The sequence below is a fragment of the Leucopleurus acutus genome (genome assembly GCF_964270905.1).
Source record: "Leucopleurus acutus genome assembly, chromosome: 4".
Taxonomy (NCBI): domain Eukaryota; kingdom Metazoa; phylum Chordata; class Mammalia; order Artiodactyla; family Delphinidae; genus Leucopleurus; species Leucopleurus acutus.
Genome location: NC_139146.1, coordinates 120,463,693 through 120,489,422, shown reverse-complemented (window position 1 = coordinate 120,489,422; position 25,730 = coordinate 120,463,693). Strand labels below are relative to the sequence as shown.

General features: G+C 37.5%; 1 protein-coding gene across 6 annotated transcripts in view; it reads right to left on the bottom strand.

The window, feature by feature from the left end:
• Nucleotides 1-25,730, bottom strand: part of ARHGAP24 (Rho GTPase activating protein 24) — a 783,348-nt gene that overhangs the window by 36,383 nt on the left and 721,235 nt on the right. For all 6 annotated transcript variants that reach the window (XM_082838944.1, XM_082838945.1, XM_082838941.1 and 3 more), the window contains one exon: nucleotides 21,776-21,983. In XM_082838944.1, the coding sequence (XP_082695070.1) occupies nucleotides 21,776-21,983 (208 nt within the window). The remainder of the gene's footprint in view (nucleotides 1-21,775; nucleotides 21,984-25,730) is intronic.

Here is a 25,730-nt window from a genome sequence, read left to right as displayed (position 1 = left end):
TGTTCCATTTTGTTTTATTTTTAAATTCATGAATACAACAGCTCTGGGGGGGTTAAGTGTTATTTCCATTTTACATATGAGGAAACTAGGAATTTGGAGAAGTTAAGTAACTAGTCTCAGATTGTTAACATAGGTAGTAAATGGTACCTGCTTCTTATCAAAGCCTGAACTCTTAATTCCTACACTGCTTCCTTACAAATAAGTACACAAATGCCAATTGATAGATATGCCAAATACTGGGAAACTTCTTGGTTAATTGGCTATTTTTCTTCATCACTCAATCAGGTTTCATTGGAAGTGAACTTAAATTTATTCAAAGCTAAATTGAAAGGAAGGTGTAATTCAGTTCCCCCACTTCACATGTACTGGCTTTTTAGATACATCACCAAGAGAGTAAGCACAATGGAACATGACAGATTTCTAGCTAACAACCTGTCTTACGTAAAATATTTAGTAAGTATCCATTCAGGTGAGTATTTTCCACATATGGAATATTTTCCCTTAAAGCTCATTAATTTTTCAGACCTTGGTATGTTTACAAGGGGGTTTCATGGAACGCTTGTAAGTTACATCCATGGTTCAAATTAGATAAGAAGCCAAGCATTCAGGGAAGTTGGCCTGTCAGTGCTAGCAAAGAGCAATCTGACTGTACTTCCCAAAGCGTGGGCTATTCCAAGTCAGGTGCCACACGGACAGGACACTAAGAGACATTAAATTACATAGTAGGAACCATTAGCCCATTCTCGATTGCCTTTCAGTTCTCCTGATTATAACAAGTAGGAAGTATCAGTTGGGGATGAGAGACGTGTTCAAGTGGTCCTAGCGTGTGCCAATCTCCACTTTTGTCAAATAAACAGAGGTCCAAAGGGTCAGATTCTTCCCAAAGCAGCTGTATTCAGATGGCATCTAATACCCTCTTTGTGGCTATTGCATTTGTGCTATATTAAACTTTTATTTATGGCAAGTGCTGATTTACAACTAAAAACTGATATCAAGTTCCTTTTACAACAAAATTGATTTAAAAAACAGTGAATAAACTTAAAGAAAAAGTTCAGTAACCAAGTACAGGTGTTATATGAATATGGCTAAAGTCAGGATGGTCCTATGTGAATTACAGACATTTGAGAAGTACTCTAAGACAATGGTTATCAATCTTGTCAAGCCATCATAATATCTAAGAACTGCATCAAAATATAGAAACATTAAGAGTTACCACAGCTAAACAGCTTCCCAGGACTTTGGAGGGCTGGCCCTTTTCTGAACTTTGGAAAATCATTTCGGTTGCTGAAAACAGGTAGCTAGTTTGCTGTCTACAAGTTCAGGGCTTGCCTTAGGCAAACTCCTGGGAGTCGTTCTTTGCTTTACCAACCCTTTACCTATCCACATGCCCTTAAGCTAGTATTTTCTTTCTTCACTTTTTTCCATTAGACCTGACCAGTAGATCTTTATTCACGCTCTATACCTGTAGTGCATTACCTAAGTCCCCAGTGTTTGAGTTTTCACATGGATCAAAGCATAGGTGCAGGGATGTACTTTTCAGGCTGTTCTAAAATTTCAGACCTATTATAGCAGATAAGAAATTTTATATTTTACACATAAACTGTACATCCCAGAAAGTAATTTATCTTTCACAGCAGGGTAAGACCTGCTTAGCTTAGTCAGAAATAATATGTTGCTTTCATTAGTGCCATGAGGTTAAACTTTTTTCTCCATTTCATATATGAGGAAACTGAGACACATCACTTCAAATGATCAGTTTCCCTTTAACCCACACTCTTGCAGCTCATAGTCTGGCTACTATTTCACAAATTGTGGTTAGAGTACCATGTATATAAGAATTACCTAGGGTCAGAGAGCCTCATCCCCCAGAGGGCAGACAATAGAAGCAAGAAGAAATACAATCCTGCAGCCTGTGGAACGAAAACCACATTCAAAGAAAGATAAACAAAATGAAAAGGCAGGGGACTCTGTACCAGATGAAGGAAAAAGATAAAACCCCAGAAAAACAACTAAATGAAGTGGAGATAGGCAACCTTCCAGAAATAGAATTCGGAATAATGATAGTGAAGATAATCCAGGACCTCAGAAAAAGAATGGAGGCAAAGATCCAGAAGATGCAAGAAATGTTTAACAAAGACCTAGAAGAATTAAAAAACAAACACCTAGAAGAATTAAAGAACAAACAAACAGAGGTGAACAACATAATAAGTGAAATGAAAAATACACTAGAAGGAATCAAGCAGAAACTGAGGCAGAAGAACAGATAAGTGACCTGGAAGACAGAATGGTAGAATTCACTGCCATGGAACAGAATAAAGAAAAAAGAATGAAAAGAAATGAAGACAGCCTAAGAGACTTCTGGGACAACATTAAATGTACCAACATTTTAATTACAGGGGTCCCAGAAGGAGAGAGAGAATGGACCTGAGAAAATATTTGAAGAGATTATAGTCGAAAACTTCCTTAACATGGGAAAGGAAATAGGCACACAAGTCCAGGAAGTGCAGAGAGTACCAGGCGGGATAAACCCAAGGAGAAACACACAAAGACACATCATTGAGACACATAATAATCAAATTAACAAAAATTAAAGGCAAAGAAAAATTATTAAAGGCAACAAGGGAAAAATGACAAATAACATACAAGGGACCTCCCATAAGGTTAACAGCTGATTTCTCAGCAGAAGTTCTACAAGTCAGAAGGGAGTGGCATGATATATTTAAAGTGATGAAAGGGAAGAAACTACAACCAAGATTACTCTACCCAGCAAGGATCTCATTCAGATTCAACAGAGAAATCAAAAGCTTTACAGACAAGCAAAGGCTAAGAGAATTCAGCACCACCAAACCAGCTCTACAACAAAAGGAACTTCTCTAAGTGGGAACCACAAGAGAAGAAAAGGACTTACAAAAACAAACCAATAACAATTAAGAATATGGTAATAGGAACATATATATAGATAATTACCTTAAAAATGAATGGATTAAATGCTCCAACCAAAAGACACAGGTTTGCTGAATGGTTACAAAACCAAGACCCATATATATGCTATCTACAAGAGACCCACTTCAAACTTAGGGACACATACAGACTGAAATTGAGGAGATGGAAAAAAATATTCCATGCAAATATAAATCAAAAGAAAGCTGGAGTAACAACACTCATGAGATAAAGGAGACTTTAAAATAAAGACTGTTACAAGAGACAAGGAAGGACACTACATAATGATCAAGGGATCAATCCAAGAAGAAGATATAACGTTATAAATATATATGCACCCAACATAGGAGCATCTTAGTACATAAGGCAACTGCTAACTTCTATAAAAGAGGAAATTGACAGCAACACAATAACAGTGGGGGACTTTAACATCTCACTGACACCAATGGACAGATCATCTAGACAGAAAATTAATAAGGAAACACAAGCTTCAAGTGACACAATAGATGAGAGAGATTTAATTGATATTCATAGGACATTCCGTCTGAAAACAGCAGATTACACTTCCTTCTCAAGTGCACGTGGAATATTCTCCAGGATAGATCACATCTTGGGGCACAAATCAAGCCTCGGTAAATTTAAGAAAATGGAAATCATATCAAGCATCTTTTCCGACAGCAACGCTATGAGATTAGAAATCAATTACAGGGAAAAAAACTGTAAAAAGCACAAACACATGGAGACTAAACAATACATTACTAAATAACCAAAAGATCACTGAAGAAATCAATGAGGAAATCAAAAAGTACCTAGAGACAAATGACAACAAAAACACAATCATCCAAAACCTATGGGATGCAGCAAAAGCAGTTCTACAGGGAAGTTATAGCAATACAATCCTACCTCAAGAAACAAGAAAAATCTCAAATAAACAATCTAACCTGACACCTAAAGGAGCCAGAGAAAGAAGAACAAACAAAACCCAAAGGTAGTAGAGGGAAAGAGTCATAAAGATCAGAACAGAAATAAATGAAATAGAAACAAAGCAAACAAGAGCAAAGATCAATAGAATTAAAAGCTGGTTCTTTGAGAAGATAAACAAAATTGATAAACCTTTAGCCAGACTCATCAAGAAAAGGAGGGAGAGGACTCAAATCAATAAAATTAGAAAAGAAAAAGAAGTTACAATGGACACTGAAGAAATACAAAGCATCATAAGAGACTACTACAAGCAACTCTAAGTCATTAAAATGGACAACCTGGAAGAAATGGACAAATTCTTAGAAAGATATAACTTTCCAAGACTGAGACAGGAAGAAATAGAAAATATGAACAGACCAATCACGAGCACTGAAATGGAAACTGTGATTAAAATCTTCCAACAAACAAAAACCCAGGACCAGATGGCTTCACAGGTGAATTCTACCAAACATTTAGAGAAGAGCTAACACCGATCCTTCTCAATATCTTCCAAAAAATTGCAGAGGAAGGAACACTCCCAAACTCACTCTACAAGGCCACCATCACCCTGATACCAAAACCAGACAAAGATACTACAAGAAAAGAAAATTACAGACCAATATCACTGATGAATATAGATGCAAAAATCCTCAACAAAATACTAGCAAACAGAATCCAACAACACATTAAAAGGATCACACACCATGATCAAGTGGGATTTATCCCAGGGATGCAAGGATTCTTCAATATATGCAAATCAATCAATGTGATACACCATATTAACAAATTAAGGAATAAAAACCATATGATCATCTCAGTAGATGCAGAAAAAGCTTTTGACAAAATTCAACACCACTTATGATGAAAGCTCTCCAGAAAGTGGGCATAGAGGGAACTACCTCAACATAATAAAGGCCATATATGACAAACCCACAGCAAACATCATTCTCAATGGTGAAAAACTGAAAGCATTTCCTCTAAGTTCAGGACAAGACAAGGATGTCCACTCTCACCACTGTTATTCAACATAGTTCTCGAAGTCCTAGCCATGACAATCAGAGAAGAAAAAGAAATAAAAGGAATACAAATTGAAAAAGAAAAGGTAAAACTGTCCCTGTTTGCAGATGACATGATACTCTACATAGAGAATCCAAAAGATGCTACCTGAAAACTACTAGAGCTAATCAATGAATTTGGTAAAATTGCAGGATAAAAAATTAATGCACAGAAATCTCTGGCATTCCTATACACTAATGATGAAAAATCTGAAGGAGAAATTAAGGAAACACTCCCATTTACAACTGCAACAAAAAGAATAAAATACCTAGGAATAAACCTACCTAAGGAGACAAAAGACCTGTACTCGGAAAACTATAAGACACTGATGAAAGAAATCAAAGATGACACAAACATATGGAGAGATAGACCATGTTCTTGGATTGGAAAAATCAACATTGTGAAAATGACTGACTATACTACCCATAGCAATCTACAGATTCAATGCAATCCCTATCAAATTACCAATGGCATTTTTTACAGAACTAGAACAAAAACTCTTAAAATTTTTATGGAGACACAAAAGACTCCAAATAGCCAAAGCATTGTTGAGGGAAAAAAATGGAGCTGGAGGAATCAGACTCCCTGACTTCAGACTATACTACAAAGCTACAGTAATCAAGACAATATGGTACTGGCAAAAAACAGAGATATAGATCAATGGAAGAGGAAAGAAAGCCCAGAGATAAACCCACGCACCTACAGTCACTTTATTTTTGACAAAGGAGGCAAGAATATACAACGGAGAAAAGACAGCCTCTTCAATAAGTACTGCTGGGAAAACTGGACAGCTACATATAAAAGAATGAAGTTAGAACACTCCCTAACACCATACACAAAAATAAATTCAAAATGGATTAAAGACTTAAATGTAAGACCTATAAAATGTAAGACCTATAAAACTTACTTATTCCAGTAAGTTTTAAGTTTAAGACACTATAAAACTCTTAGAGGAAAACATAAGAAAAACACTCTTTGACATAAATCACAGCAAGATCTTTTCTGACCCACCTCCTAGAGTAATGAAAATAAAAACAAAAATAAACAAATGGGACCTAGTGAAACGTCAAAGCTGTTGCACAGCAAAGGAAACCATAAACAAGACGAAAAGACTACCCTCAGAATGGGAGAAAATATTTGCAAATGAATCATCGGACAAAGGATTAATCTCCAAAATATATAAACAGCTCATGCAGCTCAATATTAAGAAAACAGCCCAATCAAAATATGGGCAGAAGACCTAAATAGATATTTCTCCCCAGAAGACATACAGATGGCCAAGAGGCACCTGAAAAGCTGCTCAACATCACTAATTATCAGAGAAATGCAAATCTAAACTACAATGAGGTATCACCTCACACCAGTTAGAATGGACATTATCAAAAAATCTACAAACAACAAATGTTGGAGAGGGTGTGGAGAAAAGGGAATCCTCTTGCACTGTTGGTGGGAATGTAAATTGATACAGCCACTATGGAGAACAGTATGGTCGTTCCTTAAAATACTAAAAATAGAATTACCATATGATCCAGCAATCCCACTACTGGGCATATACCCAGAGAAAACCATAATTCAAAAAGACACATGCACCCCAATGTTCATTGCAGCATTATTTACAATAGCCAGGTCATGGAAGCAACCTAAATGCCCATAGACAAACGAATGGATAAAGAAGATGTGGTACATATATACAATGGAATAGTACTCAGCCATAAAAGGGAATGAAATTGGGTCATTTGTAGAGATGTGGAATGGACCTAGAGACAGTCATACAAAGTGAAGTAAGTCAGAAAACAAATATCATATATTAACGCATACATGTGGAATCTAGAAAAATGGTGCAGAAAAATGGTGCAAGGCAGAAATAGAGACACAGGTATAAAGAACAAACGTATGGACACCAAAGGGGGAAAGTGGGGGGTTGGTAGGCACGGCGGCGGTGGTGAAGGTGGTGGTGGTGGGATGAATTGGGAAATTGGGATTGACATATATACACTAATATGTATAAAATAGATTAATAAGAACCTGCTACATAAGAAAATAATTTAAAAAAAGAATTACCTGGGGCTTCGTTTGAAATGAAGATTCCTAGGTATCCTCAAACGTTTTAAATCAGAATGAGAGCGAGTGGGTTCTGGGCATCTGAATCTTGAGTTCTCTCTCTTGGTCATTCTTATACAAAATAATGTTTGAGAATCTCTTCTGTGTCTATAGTGCTCTCCCTTTCAAGTTCACTTTTCACAACTCAGGTCAGTAATGCTCAAAGCTATATCGCTACCCAGACGATAAAATTAAAATGTGTCTGGGTTTTCTGCCTCTAAATTTTAGGCTTTTTTTTTTTTCATCTTATCTCTGTAGACTTGCAGTTTGTTTTGTAATCCTGTCAGTCACCAAAACAAATAAAAAAATAAACACAGGAGAAGAGGAGGGAAGAGGACAGAGTGAACTCAGTATAAGGGAGGGCAGCTGGGGTACCTCGGACAGCAGCTGTTTTATGGGATTCTTGGACAGTGTGTAGAATCACTGGCTTCTCCAGGCTTCTGTCCTTGCTCTTGAATGCTTTGTTGTAAGTGCATAGTTATTTTGTTGCTGAGCAGTTAATGCTACGATGGTGACACCCACATGACCATTTTTGACCCTACTTCCCAGATCTTCGAAACTGTGTCTTCTTTAACAGCTGATACCATCCGGAGAGCTTTGGAAATGAAAAAAACACTTTGCTTCTAATCTGATTTTACACATTCTGCATTTCATTTTTGTCCCTTCAAAGTGGGGAAGTTTAATATAAAATGTTATATTTTAATTTTTTTCACTTCTAAACAGAAATATTGAAGAAAAGAAAGGTTAGGAACTCCAACATCTGTTGTTTTTTACAGTTGACATAAACTGATTAAATACAAATTCTTTCAGGTCAATGAGAATGTCCTTTCTCTCAGAATTCACTTTGGTCAAGGAGTCTATGGGAATACATCATCTAACTGATAAGTCATGCGTACGTAAAAGTCTCAAACTTGAACCTCAGAACTGGGAAAATAGCATTTGATATAATTAAAGAAGAGCAGAAAGTGCATGGTTTCATAAAAACTGGCACATGCACTTGCAATCTCTCTAAATTCAAGTAGTGTATGTTTTAATTTCTTTTTTCTCAAACCATCTTTCTCTTCTCCCATAACACAAACCAATATAATGATAGGATGAATTACTATACTGTCCCTGAAATCATGTTTGCGAAAACTACTTAGTGACATGGAAAATTGTTTATGATGTAATGTTAACAAGAAAAGCAAGATGTAAAAACTGTGTGATTCCAGTAATTGTGTGTGTGTGTGTGTGTATATATATATATCTGTATTTAGATATATCTCTATATTTAAGTCTCTATATCTACTTATTTATATATATAGAAAGAGCTCTCTGGGTTGTTTAATTTTGAAATAGTCATCTTTCTTTCTTATATTCTTCTATATTCTAAATTGTATAAAGAAAATGTTATAATTTAAAATATGATTTTAATAATATTTACATTAAATTTTAATAACACCATATTTTTATAATTTCAAAATGGTATTTAAAAAGTTTGTTTTAAAATTCAAATTTTAGAGCTTAATGTTAGAGTTACAATAATAATAGGTCTTAATATTAAAATTAGAGATTATCTTTGCAGAATTCCTGTGGGAATTTCTTTCCAGGTTTTAATAAATGTAAAGATGATAGCTAAATCCAGTTGACCCTTTAGTGAGATATAAGCTTTATTAGAATAAGAGAAAATACTTATTCATTGTCGTTCTTTAACATAGTTCACAAAGAAAAATTTCTGTACTTTGCTTTATATACTAATATCTACTCAAAACATTATGCATGATCTGCATTTTTTAACTTACATTCTTTTTTAGATCACTTTGATGGTGAACACTGGTGAGTTTAACCTGAACTAGAAAATGTTCCCAGGCAGTTTGTCTTCACATCCCAAAAACTGAAACCTGAACTGGGACTTGGTCATGAGAAAGTTTAAACTCAGTCAAGTAACTAAAACAGCAGATGGGGCAGAATACTCTACTTGGACACATTTCCAAAAATAATATACTCTCCTTGGGAAATTATGGATTATTTATTCCCTAAGAATGTAGTTTGCAATTACATTTGGCCACAAATACATTACTCTTTTCTTTTTATTTCACTGTCCATGGATCTGGAAATCCTTTTTTGAAAATCAGCAGATCCAGTAATTTGTATTTCTGCCTCCCTACTACTGAAAGACTCAAGCTTAACAATTTATTTGTCAATACAAGCATATTCAGATTGCCAGATTGTGATACCATGATGTATTTTGGGTTTTATCCCTAGCTCCTGGTCAGAGCTCCTAAAACCCTTGTAATTTCCTAACTTATAAGAGTAATAGAAGTGTCTTTTGTTATAATATTTGTTTTTTATCCCCAGTTCCTAAAATAATTCTGGAGTGAGGAAGGTGAAAGGGAAGTCTTTGTTATTCATACCAAGCCCCTTTCAACCATGCCTGAATTTATGTTAAGGCATCCTTGAGAAAGCCCATAAGGATGATGGAGGGTGGGGTGAGTGAAGGGTGGTTGCCAGAGAAACCAATCAGGTAATTAGAAGGTTGGAGCTTTAGCCTAAGGGTTTAATCAATCATGCCTATATAATGAAGCCTTCATAAAAATACCCTCACTGAAGAGGTTTGGAAAGCTTCTAGGTTAGTGAACACGTCATAGTGCCAGGAGGGTGGTACGTCTGGCGAGGGCATGGAAGCTCTGAGCCCCTACCCCATTCCTCCCTATGCATCTCTTTCATCTGTGTTCCTGAGTTGTATCCTTTCATAATAAACCAGTAATCTAGTAACTGAACTGTTTTCCTGAGTTCTGTGAGCTATTCTAGCAAATGATTGATCTTGAGGAACCTCAGGTTTATGGCTAGTTGGTCAGAACTACAGGTGGCAACCTGGGACTTGTAATTGGTACCTGAAGTAGGAGGGGGGCAGATTTGTGGAAATGAGCCCTTAACCTGTGGGGTCTGCACTAACTCTGGGCAGTTAGTGCCAGAATTGATTAAATCGTAGGACACTCAGTGGGTGTCTACCAAGAACTGGAGAATTGCTTCTTACGGAAAACCCACACATTTGGTGTCAGAAGTGTTCTGTGGGTGGAGTAGTAGAAAATATTAGTTTTCCCTCACAGAGTGACCTTTTCTTCTTAACATGTAAATAAAATTATTCCATTTGCTTGTTAAATATCTTTCAATGGATTTCCATATCTCTTTGAATAAAAACTAAATTTCTTATTATAACCTACTGGGCTATTCAGGATCAACCTGTTTCACCTCACCTCTAAGGATGTCACTGGTAAATTTTACCCAAGACTTACGGAGGAAATAATACAAACTACAGGGGGAGTTCCGGGAAGATGGCGGAAGAGTAAGACGCGGAGATCACCTTCCTCTCCACAGATACACCAGAAATACATCTACGCGTGGAACAACTCCTACGGAGCACCTACTGAACGCTGGCAGAAGACCTCAGACCTCCCAAAAGGCAAGGAACCCCCCCACGTACCTGGTTAGGGCAAAAGAAAAAACTAAACAGAGACAAAAGAATAGGGACGGGTCCTGCACCAGCGGGAGAGAGCTGTGAAGGAGGAAAAGTGTCCACACACTAGGAGCCCCTTCGCGGGTGGAGACTTCGGGAGGCGGAGTGGGGGAGCTTGGGAGCCGCGGAGGAGAGCACAGCAACAGGGGTGCGGAGGGCAAAGCGGAGAGATTCCAGCGCAGAGGATCGGGCCGACCGGCACTCACCAGCCGAGAGGCTTGTCTGCTCGCCCGCCGGGGCGGGCGGGACTGGGAGCTGAGGCTCCGGCTTTTGTCGGAGCGCCGGGAGAGGACTGAGGTTGGCGGCGTGAACACAGCCTGCAGGGCGTTGGTGCGCCGCGGCTGGCCGGGAGAGAGTCTGGGGAGGGGTCTGGACCTGCCGAAGAGGCAAGAGACTTTTACGTCCCTCTTTGTTTCCTCGTGCACGAGGAGGGGGGATTGGGAACGCTGCTTGGGAGAGCTCCGGAGACGGGCGCGAGCCGCGGCTAAGAGTGCGGAGCCCAGAGACGGACATGGGACGCTAAGGCCGCTGCTGCCGCCGCCAGGAGGCCTGTGTGCGAGCGCAGGTCACTAGCCACACGCCCTTCCGGGGAGCCTGTGCAGCCCGCCGCTGCCGGGGTCCCGGGATCCGGGGACGGCTCCCCCGGGAGAGCGCACGGCGCGCCTCAGGCTGCAGCGTCACGCCGGCCTCTGCCGCTGCAGGCCCGCCCTGCACTCCGTGACCCTCCCTACCCCCCGGCCTGGGTGAGCCAGAGCCTCCGAATCAGTGGCTCCTTTAACCCCGTCCTGTCTGAGCAAAGAACAGACGCCCTCCGGCGACCTACACGCACAGGCGGGGCCAAATCCAAAGCTGAGCCCCTGGGAGCTGTGAGAACAAAGAAGAGAAAGGGAAATCTCTTCCAGCAGCCTCAGAAGCAGCGGATTAAAGCTCCACAATCAACTTGATATACCCTGCATCTGTGGAATACCTGAATAGACAACGAATCATCCCAAATTAAGGAGCCCTGTGGATGAAAGGCTCTTGGTGCTGCAGCCAGGACTCAGTGCTGTGCCTCTGAGGTGGGAGAGCCAACTTCAGGACACTGGTCCACAAGAGGCCTCCCAGCTGCACATAATATCAAACAGCAAAAATCTCCGAGAGATCTCCATCTCAACGCCAGCACCCAGCTTCACTCAACGACCAGCAAGCTACAGTGCTGGACATCCTATGCCAAACAACTAGCAAGACAGGAACACAACCCCACCCATTAGCAGAGAGGCTGCCCAAAATCATAATAAGTCTACAGACACCCCAAAACACACCACCAGACGTGGACCTGCCCACCAGAAAGACAAGATCCAGCCTCATACACCAGAACACAGGCACTAGTACCCTCCACCAGGAAGCCTACACAACCCACTGAACCAACCTTAGCCACTGGGGACAGACTCAAAAAACAACAGGAACTACGAACCTTCAGCCTGCAAAAAAAAAAAAAAGGAGACCCCAAACACAGTAAGATAAGCAAAATGAGAAGACAGAAAAACACACAGCAGATGAAGGAGCAAGATAAAAACCCACCAGACCTAACAAATGAAGAGGAAATAGGCAGTCTACCTGAAAAAGAATTCAGAATAATGATAGTAAGGTTGATCCGAAATCTTGGAGATAGAATGGACAATAGAATGGACAAATTGCAAGAATCAGTTAACAAGGACCTAGAAGAACTAAAGATGAAACAAGCAACGATGAACAACACAATAAATGAAATTAAAAGTACTCTAGATGGGATCAATAGCAGAATAACTGAGGCAGAAGAACGGATAAGTGACCTGGAAGATAAAATAGTGGAAATAACTACTGCAGAGCAGAATAAAGAAAAAAGAATGAAAAGAACTGAGGACAGTCTCAGAGACCTCTGGGACAACATTAAACGCACCAACATTCGAATTATAGGGGTTCCAGAAGAAGAAGAGAAAAAGAAAGGGACTGAGAAAATATTTGAAGAGATTATAGTTGAAAACTTCCCTAATATGGGAAAGGAAATAGTTAATCAAGTCCAGGAAGCACAGAGAGTCCCATACAGGATAAATCCAAGGAGAAATACGCCAAGACACATATTAATCAAACTGTCAAAAATTAAATACAAAGAAAACATATTAAAAGCAGCAAGGGAAAAACAACAAATAACACACAAGGGAATCCCCATAAGGTTAACAGCTGATCTTTCAGCAGAAACTCTGCAAGCCAGAAGGGAGTGGCAGGACATATTGAAAGTGTTGAAGGAGAAAAACCTGCAACCAAGATTACTCTACCCAGCAAGGATCTCATTCAGATTTGATGGAGAAATTAAAACCTTTACAGACAAGCAAAAGCTGAGAGAGTTCAGCACCACCAAACCAGCTCTACAACAACTGCTAAAGGAACTTCTCTAGGCAAGAAACACAAAAGAAGGAAAGGACCTACAATAACAAACCCAAAACAATGAAGAAAATGGGAATAGGAACACACATATCGATAATTACCTTAAATGTAAATGGACTAAATGCTCCCACCAAAAGACACAGATTGGCTGAATGGATACAAAAACAAGACCCATATATTTGCTGTCTACAAGAGACCCACTTCAGACCTAGAGACACATACAGACTGAAAGTAAGGGGATGGAAAAAGGTATTTCATGCAAGTGGAAACCAAAAGAAAGCTGGAGTAGCAATTCTCATATCAGACAAAATAGACTTTAAAACAAAGACTATTAGAAGAGACAAAGAAGGACACTACATAATGATCAAGGGATCAATCCAAGAGGAAGATATAACAATTGTAAATATTTATGCACCCAACATAGGTGCACCTCAATACATAAGGCAAATACTGACAACCATAAAAGGGGAAATCGACAGTAACACATTCATAGTAGGGGACTTTAACACCCCACTTTCACCAATGGACAGATCATCCAAAATGAAAATAAATAAGGAAACACAAGCTTTAAATGATACATTAAACGAGATGGAGTTAATTGATATTTATAGGACATTCCATCCAAAAACAACAGAATACACATTTTTCTCAAGTGCTCATGGAACATTCTCCAGGATAGATCATATCTTGGGTCACAAATCAAGCCTTGGTAAATTTAAGAAAATTGAAATTGTATCAAGTATCTTTTCTGACCACAACGCCATGAGACTAGATATCAATTACAGGAAAAGATCTGTAAAAAATACAAACACATGGAGGCTAAACAATACACTACTTAATAATGAAGATATCACTGAAGAAATCAAAGAAGAAATCAAAAAATACCTAGAAACAAATGACAATGGAGACACAACGACCCAAAACCTGTGGGATGCAGCAAAAGCAGTTCTAAGGGGGAAGTTTATAGCAATACAAGCCCACCTTAAGAAGCAGGAAGCATCTCGAATAAACAACCTAACCTTGCACCTCAAGCAATTAGAGAAAGAAGAACAAAAAAACCCCAAAGCTAGCAGAAGGAAAGAAATCATAAAAATCAGATCAGAAATAAATGAAAAAGAAATGAAGGAAACAATAGCAAAGATCAATAAAACTAAAAGCTGGTTCTTTGAGAAGATAAACAAAATAGATAAACCACTAGCCAGACTCATCAAGAAAAAAAGGGAGAAGACCCAAATCAATAGAATTAGAAATGAAAAAGGAGAGGTAACAACTGACACTGCAGAAATAAAAGAGATCATGAGAGATTACTACAAGCAACTCTATGCCAATAAAATGGACAATCTGGAAGAAATGGACAAATTCTTAGAGAGGCACAACCTGCCAAGACTGAATCAGGAAGAAATAGAAAATATGAACAGACCAATCACAAGCACTGAAATTGAAACTGTGATTAAAAATCTTCCAACAAAGAAAAGCCCAGGACCAGATGGCTTCACAGGCGAATTCTATCAAACATTTAGAGAAGAGCTAACACCTATCCTTCTCAAACTCTTCCAAAATATAGCAGAGGGAGGAACACTCCCAAACTCCTTCTACGAGGCCACCATCACCTTGATACCAAAACCAGACAAGGATGTCACAAAGAAAGAAAACTACAGGCCAATATCACTGATGAACATAGATGCAAAAATCCTCAACAAAATACTAGCAAACAGAATCCAACAGCACATTAAAAAGATCATACACCATGATCAAGTGGGGTTTATTCCAGGAATGCAAGGATTCTTCAATATACGCAAATCTATCAATGTGATAAACCATATTAACAAACTGAAGGAGAAAAACCATATGATCATCTCAATAGATGCAGAGAAAGCTTTTGACAAAATTCAACACCCATTTATGATAAAAACCCTGCAGAAAGTAGGCATAGAGGGAACTTTCCTCAACATAATAAAGGCCATATATGACAAGCCCACAGCAAACATCATCCTCAATGGTGAAAAACTGAAAGCATTTCCACTAAGATCAGGAACAAGACAAGGTTGCCCACTCTCACCACTCTTATTCAACATAGTTTTGGAAGTTTTAGCCACAGCAATCAGAGAAGAAAAGGAAATAAAAGGAATCCAAATCGGAAAAGAAGAAGTAAAGCTGTCACTGTTTGCAGATGACATGATCCTATACATAGAGAACCCTAAAGATGCTACCAGAAAACTACTAGAGCTAATCAATGAATTTGGTAAAGTGGCAGGATACAAAATTAATGCACAGAAATCTCTGGCATTCCTATATACTAATGATGAAAAATCTGAAAGTGAAATCAAGAAAACACTCCCATTTACCATTGCAACAAAAAGAATAAAATATCTAGGAATAAACCTACCTAAGGAGACAAAAGATCTGTATGCAGAAAATTATAAGACACTGATGAAAGAAATTAAAGATGATACAAATAGATGGAGAGATATACCATGTTCTTGGATTGGAAGAATCAACATTGTGAAAATGACTCTACTACCGAAAGCAATCTATAGATTCAATGCAATCCCTATCAAACTACCACTGGCATTTTTCACAGAACTAGAACAAAAAATTTTGCAATTTGTATGGAAACACAAAAGACCCCGAATAGCCAAAGCAATCTTGAGAACGAAAGAAGGAACTGGAGGAATCAGGCTCCCAGACTTCAGACTATACTACAAAGCTACAGTAATCAAGACGGTATGGTACTGGCACAAAAACAGAAAGATAGATCAATGGAACAGGATAGAAAGCCCAGAGATAAACCCACGCACATATGGTCACCTTATCTTTGACAAAGGAGGCAGAAATGTACAGTGGAGAAAGGACAGCCTATTCAATAAGTGGTGCTGGGAAAACTGGACAGCTACATGTAAAAGTATGAAATTAGATCACTCCCTAACACCGTACACAAAAATAAGCTCAAAATGGATTAAAGACCTAAATGTAAGGCCAGAAACTATCAAACTCTTAGAGGAAAACATAGGCAGAACACTCTATGACATAAATCACAGCAAGGTCCTTTTTGACCCACCTCCTAGAGAAATGGAAATAAAAAGAAGAGTAAACAAATGGGACCTAATGAAACTTAAAAGCTTTTGCGCAGCAAAGGAAACCATAAAGAAGACCAAAAGACAACCCTCAGAATGGGAGAAAATATTTGCAAATGAAGCAACTGACAAAGGATTGATCTCCAAAATTTATAAGCAGCTCATGCAGCTTAATAACAAAAAAACAAACAACCCAATCCAAAAATGGGCAGAAGACCTAAATAGACATTTCTCCAAAGAAGATATACAGAGTGCCAACAAACACATGAAAGAATGCTCAACATCACTAATCATGAGAGAAATGCAAATCAAAACTACAATGAGATATCATCTCACACCAGTCAGAATGGCCATCATCAAAAAATCTAGAAACAATAAATGCTGGAGAGGGTGTGGAGAAAAGGGAACCCTCTTACACTGTTGGTGGGAATGTAAATTGATACAGCCACTGTGGAGAACAGTATGGAGGTTCCTTAAAAAGCTACAAATAGAACTACCATATGACCCAGCAATCCCACTACTGGGCATATACCCTGAGAAAACCATAATTCAAAAAGAGTCATGTACCAAAATGTTCATTGCAGCTCTATTTACAATAGCCCAGAGATGGAAACAACCTAAGTGTCCATCATCGGATGAATGGATAAAGAAGATGTGGCACATATATACAATGGAATATTACTCAGCCATAAAAAGAGACGAAATTGAGCTATTTGTAATGAGGTGGATAGACCTAGAGTCTGTCATACAGAGTGAAGTAAGTCAGAAAGAGAGAGACAAATACCGTATGCTAACACATATATATGGAATTTAAAAAAAAAAAATGTCATGAAAAACCTAGGGGTGAAACAGGAATAAAGACACAGACTTACTAGAGAATGGACTTGAGGCTATGGGGAGGGGGAAGGGTAAATGGTGACAAAGCGATAAAGAGGCATGGACATATATACACTACCAAACGTAAGGTAGATAGCTAGTGGGAAGCAGCCGCATAGCACAGGGAGATCAGCTCGGTGCTTTGTGACCGCCTGGAGGGGTGGGATAGGGAGGGTGGGAGGGAGGGAGATGCAAGCGGGAAGAGATATGGGAATATATGTATATATATAACTGATTCATTTTGTTGTGAAGCTGAAACTAACATACCATTGTAAAGCAATTATACTCCAATAAAGATGTTAAAAAAAAAAAAAAAATCAACACAAAGGAATGCTGACATCATGTAAGAGAAAACAAACTCAGCGACATACCTACACCTGAGGAAGCAAAGACTTACCAGAACATTAAGGAAAGTGGTTTATACTCAGAGATGTTAAAAAAAAAATAAAACTAAAAAAAGAAAAAAAAAAAAATAATACAAACTACATACAATTTTTCTGAAAACAGAGGTTGAGGGAACATTTTCTGGCCTACTTTTGAGGCCAGAATTTCTTTGATAACAAAACTAGTCAAATGCATTCCAAGAAAAGAAGTTGCTAGGTCAATAGCCCTGATGAATACGGGTCCAAAAATCCTCAACAAGTTATTTCCAAGTCAGATACGTCAATATATTAAAAGAGTAATACATAACAACCAAAAGTGGTTTATCTTAGGAATGCAAAGTTGGTTTAACATTTGAAATTCACCTCATTAACATAATAAAACAGACAAACCAGATAATTTCTGCAATAAATACAGAAAAAGTGGATTTGATCAAATTCAATTGTCTGTCATTATTAAAACTGTCAGTAAACTAGAAATATAAGAACATTTTCAAACCTGATAAAGGGCATCACACAAAACTTATAGCTACCATCATGAGTAATAGCAAAAGACTAAAAACTTCCCTCTACATATACAAAACGTATATCCACTCACTACTATTGCAGAATAGTTCTTAGCAAATACAGAAAATTAAGAAGGAGGAATGCAAAGCTTATTGAAAAGGAAGAAATAATACTCTCATATACAGTCAACAAGATCATGCATAGAGAAAATCCTAAGGGATCTAGAAGGACCCTGTAGCATTTATAAATAAATTTGCCAAGTTTATAGGAAAAATCTCTATATAAAAAATCATATTTGTATAATCTAGCAGTAAGCAACTAGAAAATTAAACATAAAAAATAATACTATTTACAGGTGCATTTATAAACATTAAATAGTTAAGGATAAATTTAGCAAAATGGAGCAAGATCTTACAATGAAAATTACAATACAATTTTGTATTGCTGAAATACAAAAAGTCCTAATGACATGTAGAGATGGGCTATGTTCAAGGATTAGAAGATTTCATATTTTTAAGATGTCACTTTTCTAGATGGATAGATTTCTAGATTCAATGAAGTTTCTATCAAAATCCTAATAGGATTTTTTGTAGAAACTGACAAACTTATACTAAATTTTTTACAGATATGCAAATGACCTAGAATATACAAAATAATCTTGAAAAAGAACAAAGTTAGGGAATTTACTCCACTTGATTTCTAGACTTTAAAGCTATAGTGATTTTCTCCTAAAATAGTGTCTCACAAATTTTTCCTTCTCTGTATATGCTTGCCACTTCTTTCCATTAAGTTCTGGAGTTTATTTCCCTTCCCCAAAATCTAGGCTGGCCCTGTCTCGTGACTTGCTTTGAGCAATGCAATGCTTATAAGCTTCCAGCTTTACTCTCTTAGAACCCTGAGCCTTAATGTCACTTGATCTGACTAATCTGCTAGAGATAAAAGTTGCATGAAGAGACACACTATCGGATGTGAGACTACAGAGAGAGAGAGACAGACAGACAGAGAGAGACAGAGAGAGGGACGTAAAGGACCATGCAGCCTTCAGCTACCTTAGTCACCTCAGACAATGCTACGGACATGTGAGTGAAGCCATATCTTAGATCCTTCAGACCTAACTGATCTACATGAACCAACACTATGTACTGGAGAAATGAGCACATCCTTGCCAAGGTCTGCCTAAATTGCTGATTTATAAACAAATGATTGGTTGTTATTGCTTATGCCACACAGTTTTGGGGTGGTTTAATACACCAGTGTAGAAACCTGAACCAGTGAATGACTGAGGAAACAAATGACACTCCTTTTTCTCAAAGCATACTAGCAATGTTACCATATTGTTTCTGACGCTGAAATATTCTCTGTAACTCTCTTTTACAGATTTTCTAGTAAATGGGGAGTTTCTGTAGTTACACTTCAGAAATTATCAAAAGATAAGGAAATTTTTGTGCAGCATGAAATTAATTAAAGATCTTTCTCATTAAATTTCTGATTATAAAAGTAATGCAGGGCTTCCCTGGTGGCGCAGTGGTTGAGAGTCTGCCTGCCAATGCAGGGGACATGGGTTCGTGCCCCGGTCCGGGAAGATCCCACATGCCGCGGAGCGGCTGGGCCCGTGAGCCATGGCCGCTGAGCCTGCGCGTCCGGAGCCTGTGCTCCGCAGCGGGAGGGGCCACAGCAGTGAGAGGCCCGCGTACCGCAAAAAAAAAAAAAAAAAGTAATGTATAGTTACTGAATTTACAGTATAAAAAAGGGGAGAAGGTCATTCATTATTCCACAAAATTAATGTTTATCTTTTGTTATATTTTCTTTAGTCTCTATGAACTGATCCATTTTTATACAAAAAAATACATTTTTCTTAACTGGGATCACATTTTATATAAAGTTCATTGTCAGCCTATAGTTACAGAGGAATAATTTTGCTTACAGGGCACATCTTTCACAAGTATCCTTAAATATATAAAATATCCCCCTAAATTGCACATATTAGCAAAGAGCTGTTAAAAGAACCAAATTTTAAATGCCTGTGTCAAAAGAACTTTTAATAGATAAATTTTGCTATTAAGGTCATCTGCATATATTTAGGCCATACATAAATGTAAAGAAGAAGACCACTGAAATTTATCAATGTCACATGAATTCATTGTATAGGATGTTGTTTATCCCATAATCTGATATTTTATTTCGAGGATTCCATTGACAAACTTTTTTCTAATTTTGGAACAAAAAATTACATTTCTCCTAGATAAACCATTGTTTATATCTTGCGGACAGGCCTGAACTATGGAGCTGCGGATCTTTTTTTTTTTTTTTCCAAAGTATAGAATAAGACATGTGGCTCCCCAACCAAAAATATATCTGCATTTTTGAAATTTGTTCTCTGACCCTAGTTTTGAATTCATTTCTTTACCACCACATTTAATTTTTCTCTCTCAGAGGGAATTTATGAATCTTCATAAACTGTGACACTTTTTGTAAAAAGGTGGCATTTTGATCAATTAATTTATCCTGTCTAATTTTTCTACTTATTATCTAATCAGCATTTTCCCAAAATTTTAATAAGTGAATAACATTTTATTATATTATATTAACCACAGTCTATTGCTAGAGATAATAGATTGGAGTTCATTCTTCACTATTATGGAAATTGTAATAAGCAACTTTGTGCTTCATTTTTTTCCACATATCTGATTTTTTTCTAGGACTGGACTTTCCTGCTTAAAGGGTCTTGAAATACATTACCAAATTTCTTTAGAAAGACTATGATGATTTGTACTCTCACCATCAGGGCACCTACCTCAACACACCTTGCCAGCATGATTGTATCACCGTTCGGGGTTTTGTTAATGTGACCAGTAAAGGGGCATCAAATGAGTTACCATGAATTTTTTGGATTGGAACAAGCCCATACTCTCAATGACGCTTCCTTTATCTCATATCATGTATTCAAGAGTCTTCTTGTCTATCTGTCCTGTAGATCTGTCTATCCACACGATAATTCTATACTTTCAAAGAGAAATACTACTTAAGCAGGCAATTTTCAAGTATCAAAACTATTCTTATCCACAAGTCCAATACTGAGAATCTCTCCTGAAAAAATATTCCAAAAATAGAAAATATTTATATCAATTGTGTACTCACTACAACATTACTTGTAATAGTAATAAAGTCACGACTTAAATGTCCAAATTTATTGAAGCAATTATGAACAATATACCTATAGAGTGAAATAGTTATTAAAAATTATGCTTACAGAGGTTGGCAATGATCAGATGTTAAGTTAGAATATGCTGGAATAAAAGGGCATTTTTCAACTCTTGATATGAAAAAAACCCTGCTACAAATGTTGAGTTAATAATATTAGGATAAATGACTATAGTTTTCTACTGAATTAAAAAAATTGAACAGGAAGAGGTAATTTACAAAATATTATCAGTGTTCAACTCAGTTAGTGGAGTTATGGATGCTTTATGCATTCTTCTCTGCAACTTCCATTATTTCCTGAATTTCACCATACTATATACTTCTCCTTGTTTCTTTGCAAATCTATTTTAGATTAAGATGGAGCTATATATTTAAAAATGTAATGCTTTTAATTACATTGCCAATATCCTAATCTCTGTTTATCAACACTTTTAATATCCCTTAGCTGAAAGAATTCAAAGAAACATCAAACAAGAGAAGACTCCTATTCTGAAAATTTACTTTTCCAATGTAAAAGTTTAATACAGTTTTAATTTAGGGCCAAAGGAAAAGAATAAATAATAATATTTTAAGGTGGGGGGGGAGTATGGCAGAGAAAGACATCTAAAGTATCAAATTTTTGACTCTGTAACTTAAAAACAATCCATCTTTGTGAGGCCATATAATCCATCTTCTAAACTGTTACAACATCAATTAAGATTATGTCATCTCAGTTTACTGCAACCTTTTGGTTGAGTTTGAGTGTCTCAGTGAAGGATGGTTAGTGAAAACTTGAAATCTACCTGTCAAAGGATGGCTTCTCTCCACAGTCAAAGGCATCCTGCAGCTCCTTGACAAGGTTAGCCTGGCCCGGCAGTCGGAAGAGACCCTCTTCCTTCAGCCCCCGTTGTCGGATAAAGTCCACGCACTGCTCCACCAACATTGGAGCCAGACGGTGTCCGTATCTCTTCTCATAACGGACAGTATCTTCCAGTTTCTGTCCAAAAATGCCTGGAGAAATAAAGGATCACAATGAATTTGAGAAATTCATCTTTTCTCACTTTGTTTGCTTTCTTTTAAAACTCAATGTAAAGGAAAAAGAAAGATTGGAATGCTAGCAAGCATTTCACGTCTGGTACTTAACATTATTACAGAATTAAATTCATTATGTACAATTCTTCAAATGAAAAGTGTTTACCTTGTGCTGTCCTTTCCCCCTGTATTCCATATTTAGCCCAAAACTGAAATGGAAATACGGAGTTTGAGATATCCACTTTGAAATAAGAAATATTGCAATAAACATAATTTCAGTTTTGGGTTTTCTTTTATTTTTTCCTTTTGGGAAAAAACATATCCAAAAACTTAAAAACAGAAATATTCTGTAGATAATAGTCAAATTCTACTTCTGTTACAAGTGTAAATTTATGTCCAATTTTCATTTAGTTTAAATATTATTCATGTCTCTGTTCACCCTTTTTTTTCAATCAAGAGATGATGCCATGATTATAATCAAAGGGATAGAACCATGAAAAGAAATGCAGAATTTTCATCCATATAAAATATTTCAGACAGTGTTGGCTCTTTAAAATATTAAACTATTAATTTATTGGAAAGAGAAGTATTGGAAATACGAAGCAGTGCATACTAAAAGTGAGGAGACAGGGTCATGGTGGTTTGTCCTAACAGGGAGGCATATATGATTACACATTGCCTAGAATTGTCAGCACATGGGGGTAATAAAAATCAAAACAATTTTGATCAGTTTTATCAATGATTTTTAATTACCTACAAATGATGCATTTCTTGGTGCATGCATTTGGTACCCCACTGATTAAGAAACAGTGCCTCGGGGCTTCCCTGGTGGCGCCGTGGTTGAGAGTCCGTCTGCCGATGCAGGGGGCACGGGTTCGTGCCCCGGTCCGGGAAGATTCCACATGACGCAGAGCGGCTGGGCCCGTGAGCCATGGTCGCTGAGCCTGCGCGTCCGGAGCCTGTGCTCCACAACGGGAGAGGCCACAACAGTGAGACACCCGCGTACCCCGCAAAAAAAAAAAAAAAAAAAAAAGAAACAATGCCTCTAAAATATATTATTATCAGTTGGTAATTTGGAAAAATGATCAACCAATGAGAAAAGAGGGAGAAAAAGAGCCAAAGCAAAGTGATTCCAATGTTTCCAGACGGGGTGGCTTTAATGATCTTATGATTTTCATAAAAGGGGAAGAAAAATGAGTGTCCCATGTTGAAACTATGTAAGACTCCAGAATGTTTGGGGAATATTTCAAAAACATCAGGTTCAGAATTTAATAGTAAGAACATATGCTTTACCTCCCTATATGTAAAATAATTTATGTATGGATTCAGTAATGCAAAACCATCACATTCCAAGCAATAAACACTTGCTACCAAAGAGAATATTCTTAGCCTAAGTAGAAACAATAATACAACAACAAACCAAACTATTGTACACCTGGTATCAAATCTGGCACTAATGGTATCCATATATTCCTTCTAGGAAAAAAGATTGAGTTACCTGTTATTAATAGTCAAATGCATATAAAACAGAATTAGAAATTAGCTTAGTTTGTAGACTTTGGAACAAGCAGTTTCTCTATAACGGTGTGTTAAACACTTTCCCCTAACTCAACAGATATTCACACCCCTATTTTCTCTTGTTATTTTTATTTTCGTGGCTGGAAAATTAAATACTTCTCCTACTTCCCAAGAGTCTTCTGGAGTCTCTAGGAAGACTTGTTTATCTTGATGAAAGAGAAAGATATAGCTGGAATTGCCAATCATGACTTTTTCCATCTTGAACTTGGACATGCTACCTGTGACTAACAGTCATCTTTTGACCATTAGGCAACAGCCACGAGGGAAAGGCTGAAAGATTCACAGAGATAACGGGGCTGAAATCACTGAACCACTGACCCAATACCAGCAGCAACTCCTTGGAGATTTTTTTTCAATGTGAGAAAAATAAGCCCCTGTATAAGTCACCATTCACTGGGTTTTCGGTTATTTGCAACAATGCTCATTTCTGTATGAAGTGGTGATAATGATTTTGAAGCTCTTCTAGTATTTTAATAACAAAGCTTGAAAATTGGTTATGAATGAAGAATACCATATCTTTTCCCCTGAAGTTCTTTGATGCTTATTTGCCTGGGATGTTTGGTTCTATCCTGCCCAAATTGAGGAGATAGCCTTTCAGAGGCACTTATAAATTATATTAAAACATAATGTTGGGCTTCCCTGGTGGCGCAGTGGTTGAGAGTCCGCCTGCCGATGCAGGGGACGCGGGTTCGTGCCCCGGTCCGAGAAGATCCCGCATGCCGTGGAGCGGCTGGGCCCGTGAGCCATGGTCGCTGAGCCTGCCCGTCCGGAGCCTGTGCTCAGCAACGGGAGAGGCCACAACAGTGAGAGGCCCGTGTACCACAAAAAAAACCAAAAACCAAAAAACATAATGTTAACATTTGGGAATAAATCTTACATATCTGATTTTTTACTTATTCTTTTGGACTGATACATTACATAAGGTTTCTCCCTAAATCCAGCAGAAAATCTACTAAAGATGTTCCAGTTCAACCTCTATGAGCGCTACAAATGAGAACCAAACTTCCAAAATTTGGTTTTATGCAGTAATGAAAAACAAACATTCTTTTCTTAAAACTCTCAGGATTTCTTTTTTCCCCAAAACTCAAGGATGTGATAAAGGACACAGTAATTTTTGCTTTAGATGGGCACTCCGTTTTTTTTTTTTTTCTCCCCTTGTTACATATAGGCTTGCCTATATGATAAGAATTTTCTTAACAGGTATAGTAAGAAACTAAAAGCCAAAAGCCCTAACATCCTTTCATGTATTAGGTACCTAATATGCACTAAGTCCTTGACATATATTCTCTTGTTTCCATAATAAATATACAAGGTAGCTATTTTATACCTTAGGAAATTGGGCTCAGAGATATTAAATAAATCACCTAAGGTTAGTTACACAGCACCAAGTGGCAGAATGGAAGTCCATATCCAGATTTAGTCAGGCTTAAAAATCTTTGCTAGTTCCTGAATACCTGTCCTCTTCCACTTTATTTAATCCCAATTATTATGTGTCCTCATTTCCTAGTAATTTAAAATATTAATACATTCAAAAAGTGAAGAAAATAGCATATCCTTTTTGTGCTCTAAAAAATGGTAATAGTTAGGATGTATTTATGTACGCCAGGCATGGGTACTAGAAGTTTACCTGCATTTCTCTCATTTAAAACTCTCAGCATTCTATGAGGTGGGTACCACCATTTTACTGAGGACGAGATGGAAGTATAGAGTGATTAAGTAACTTGCTGAATGTCACAGGGCTGGTAAAAGATGTTGCCAGGATTTGATCAAGGCTGTTGAATTTCAGAGCCTCTGTTTGTGTATTATACAATACTGCCTAGTGGGTATAATGGCTGAAAATTGAGTTACAGAGGAAGAAACACGTCTCTTACTAGTTTTCTGACCTCAATTCCTGTCATCACACTAGAAGTGGTGATTTCTGTTGAGAAAATGGCAAATTTGGAGGGAAGTCGGGAAAAAAAAAGGAGAAGGAAAAAACTCAGCATCTTGCGCAACAAAATGATTTCCTTAATATAAAGAGCTATGCCTATTTAGCAACAAAATATGTAAAAGAGTTTAAAAAATGTAGACAGTATGTACACATACTTAGAAATTCCTGTGGGAAAAATAGTAATTTTCTGCTGTTTATCTGGTCTTGCAAAGAATTAG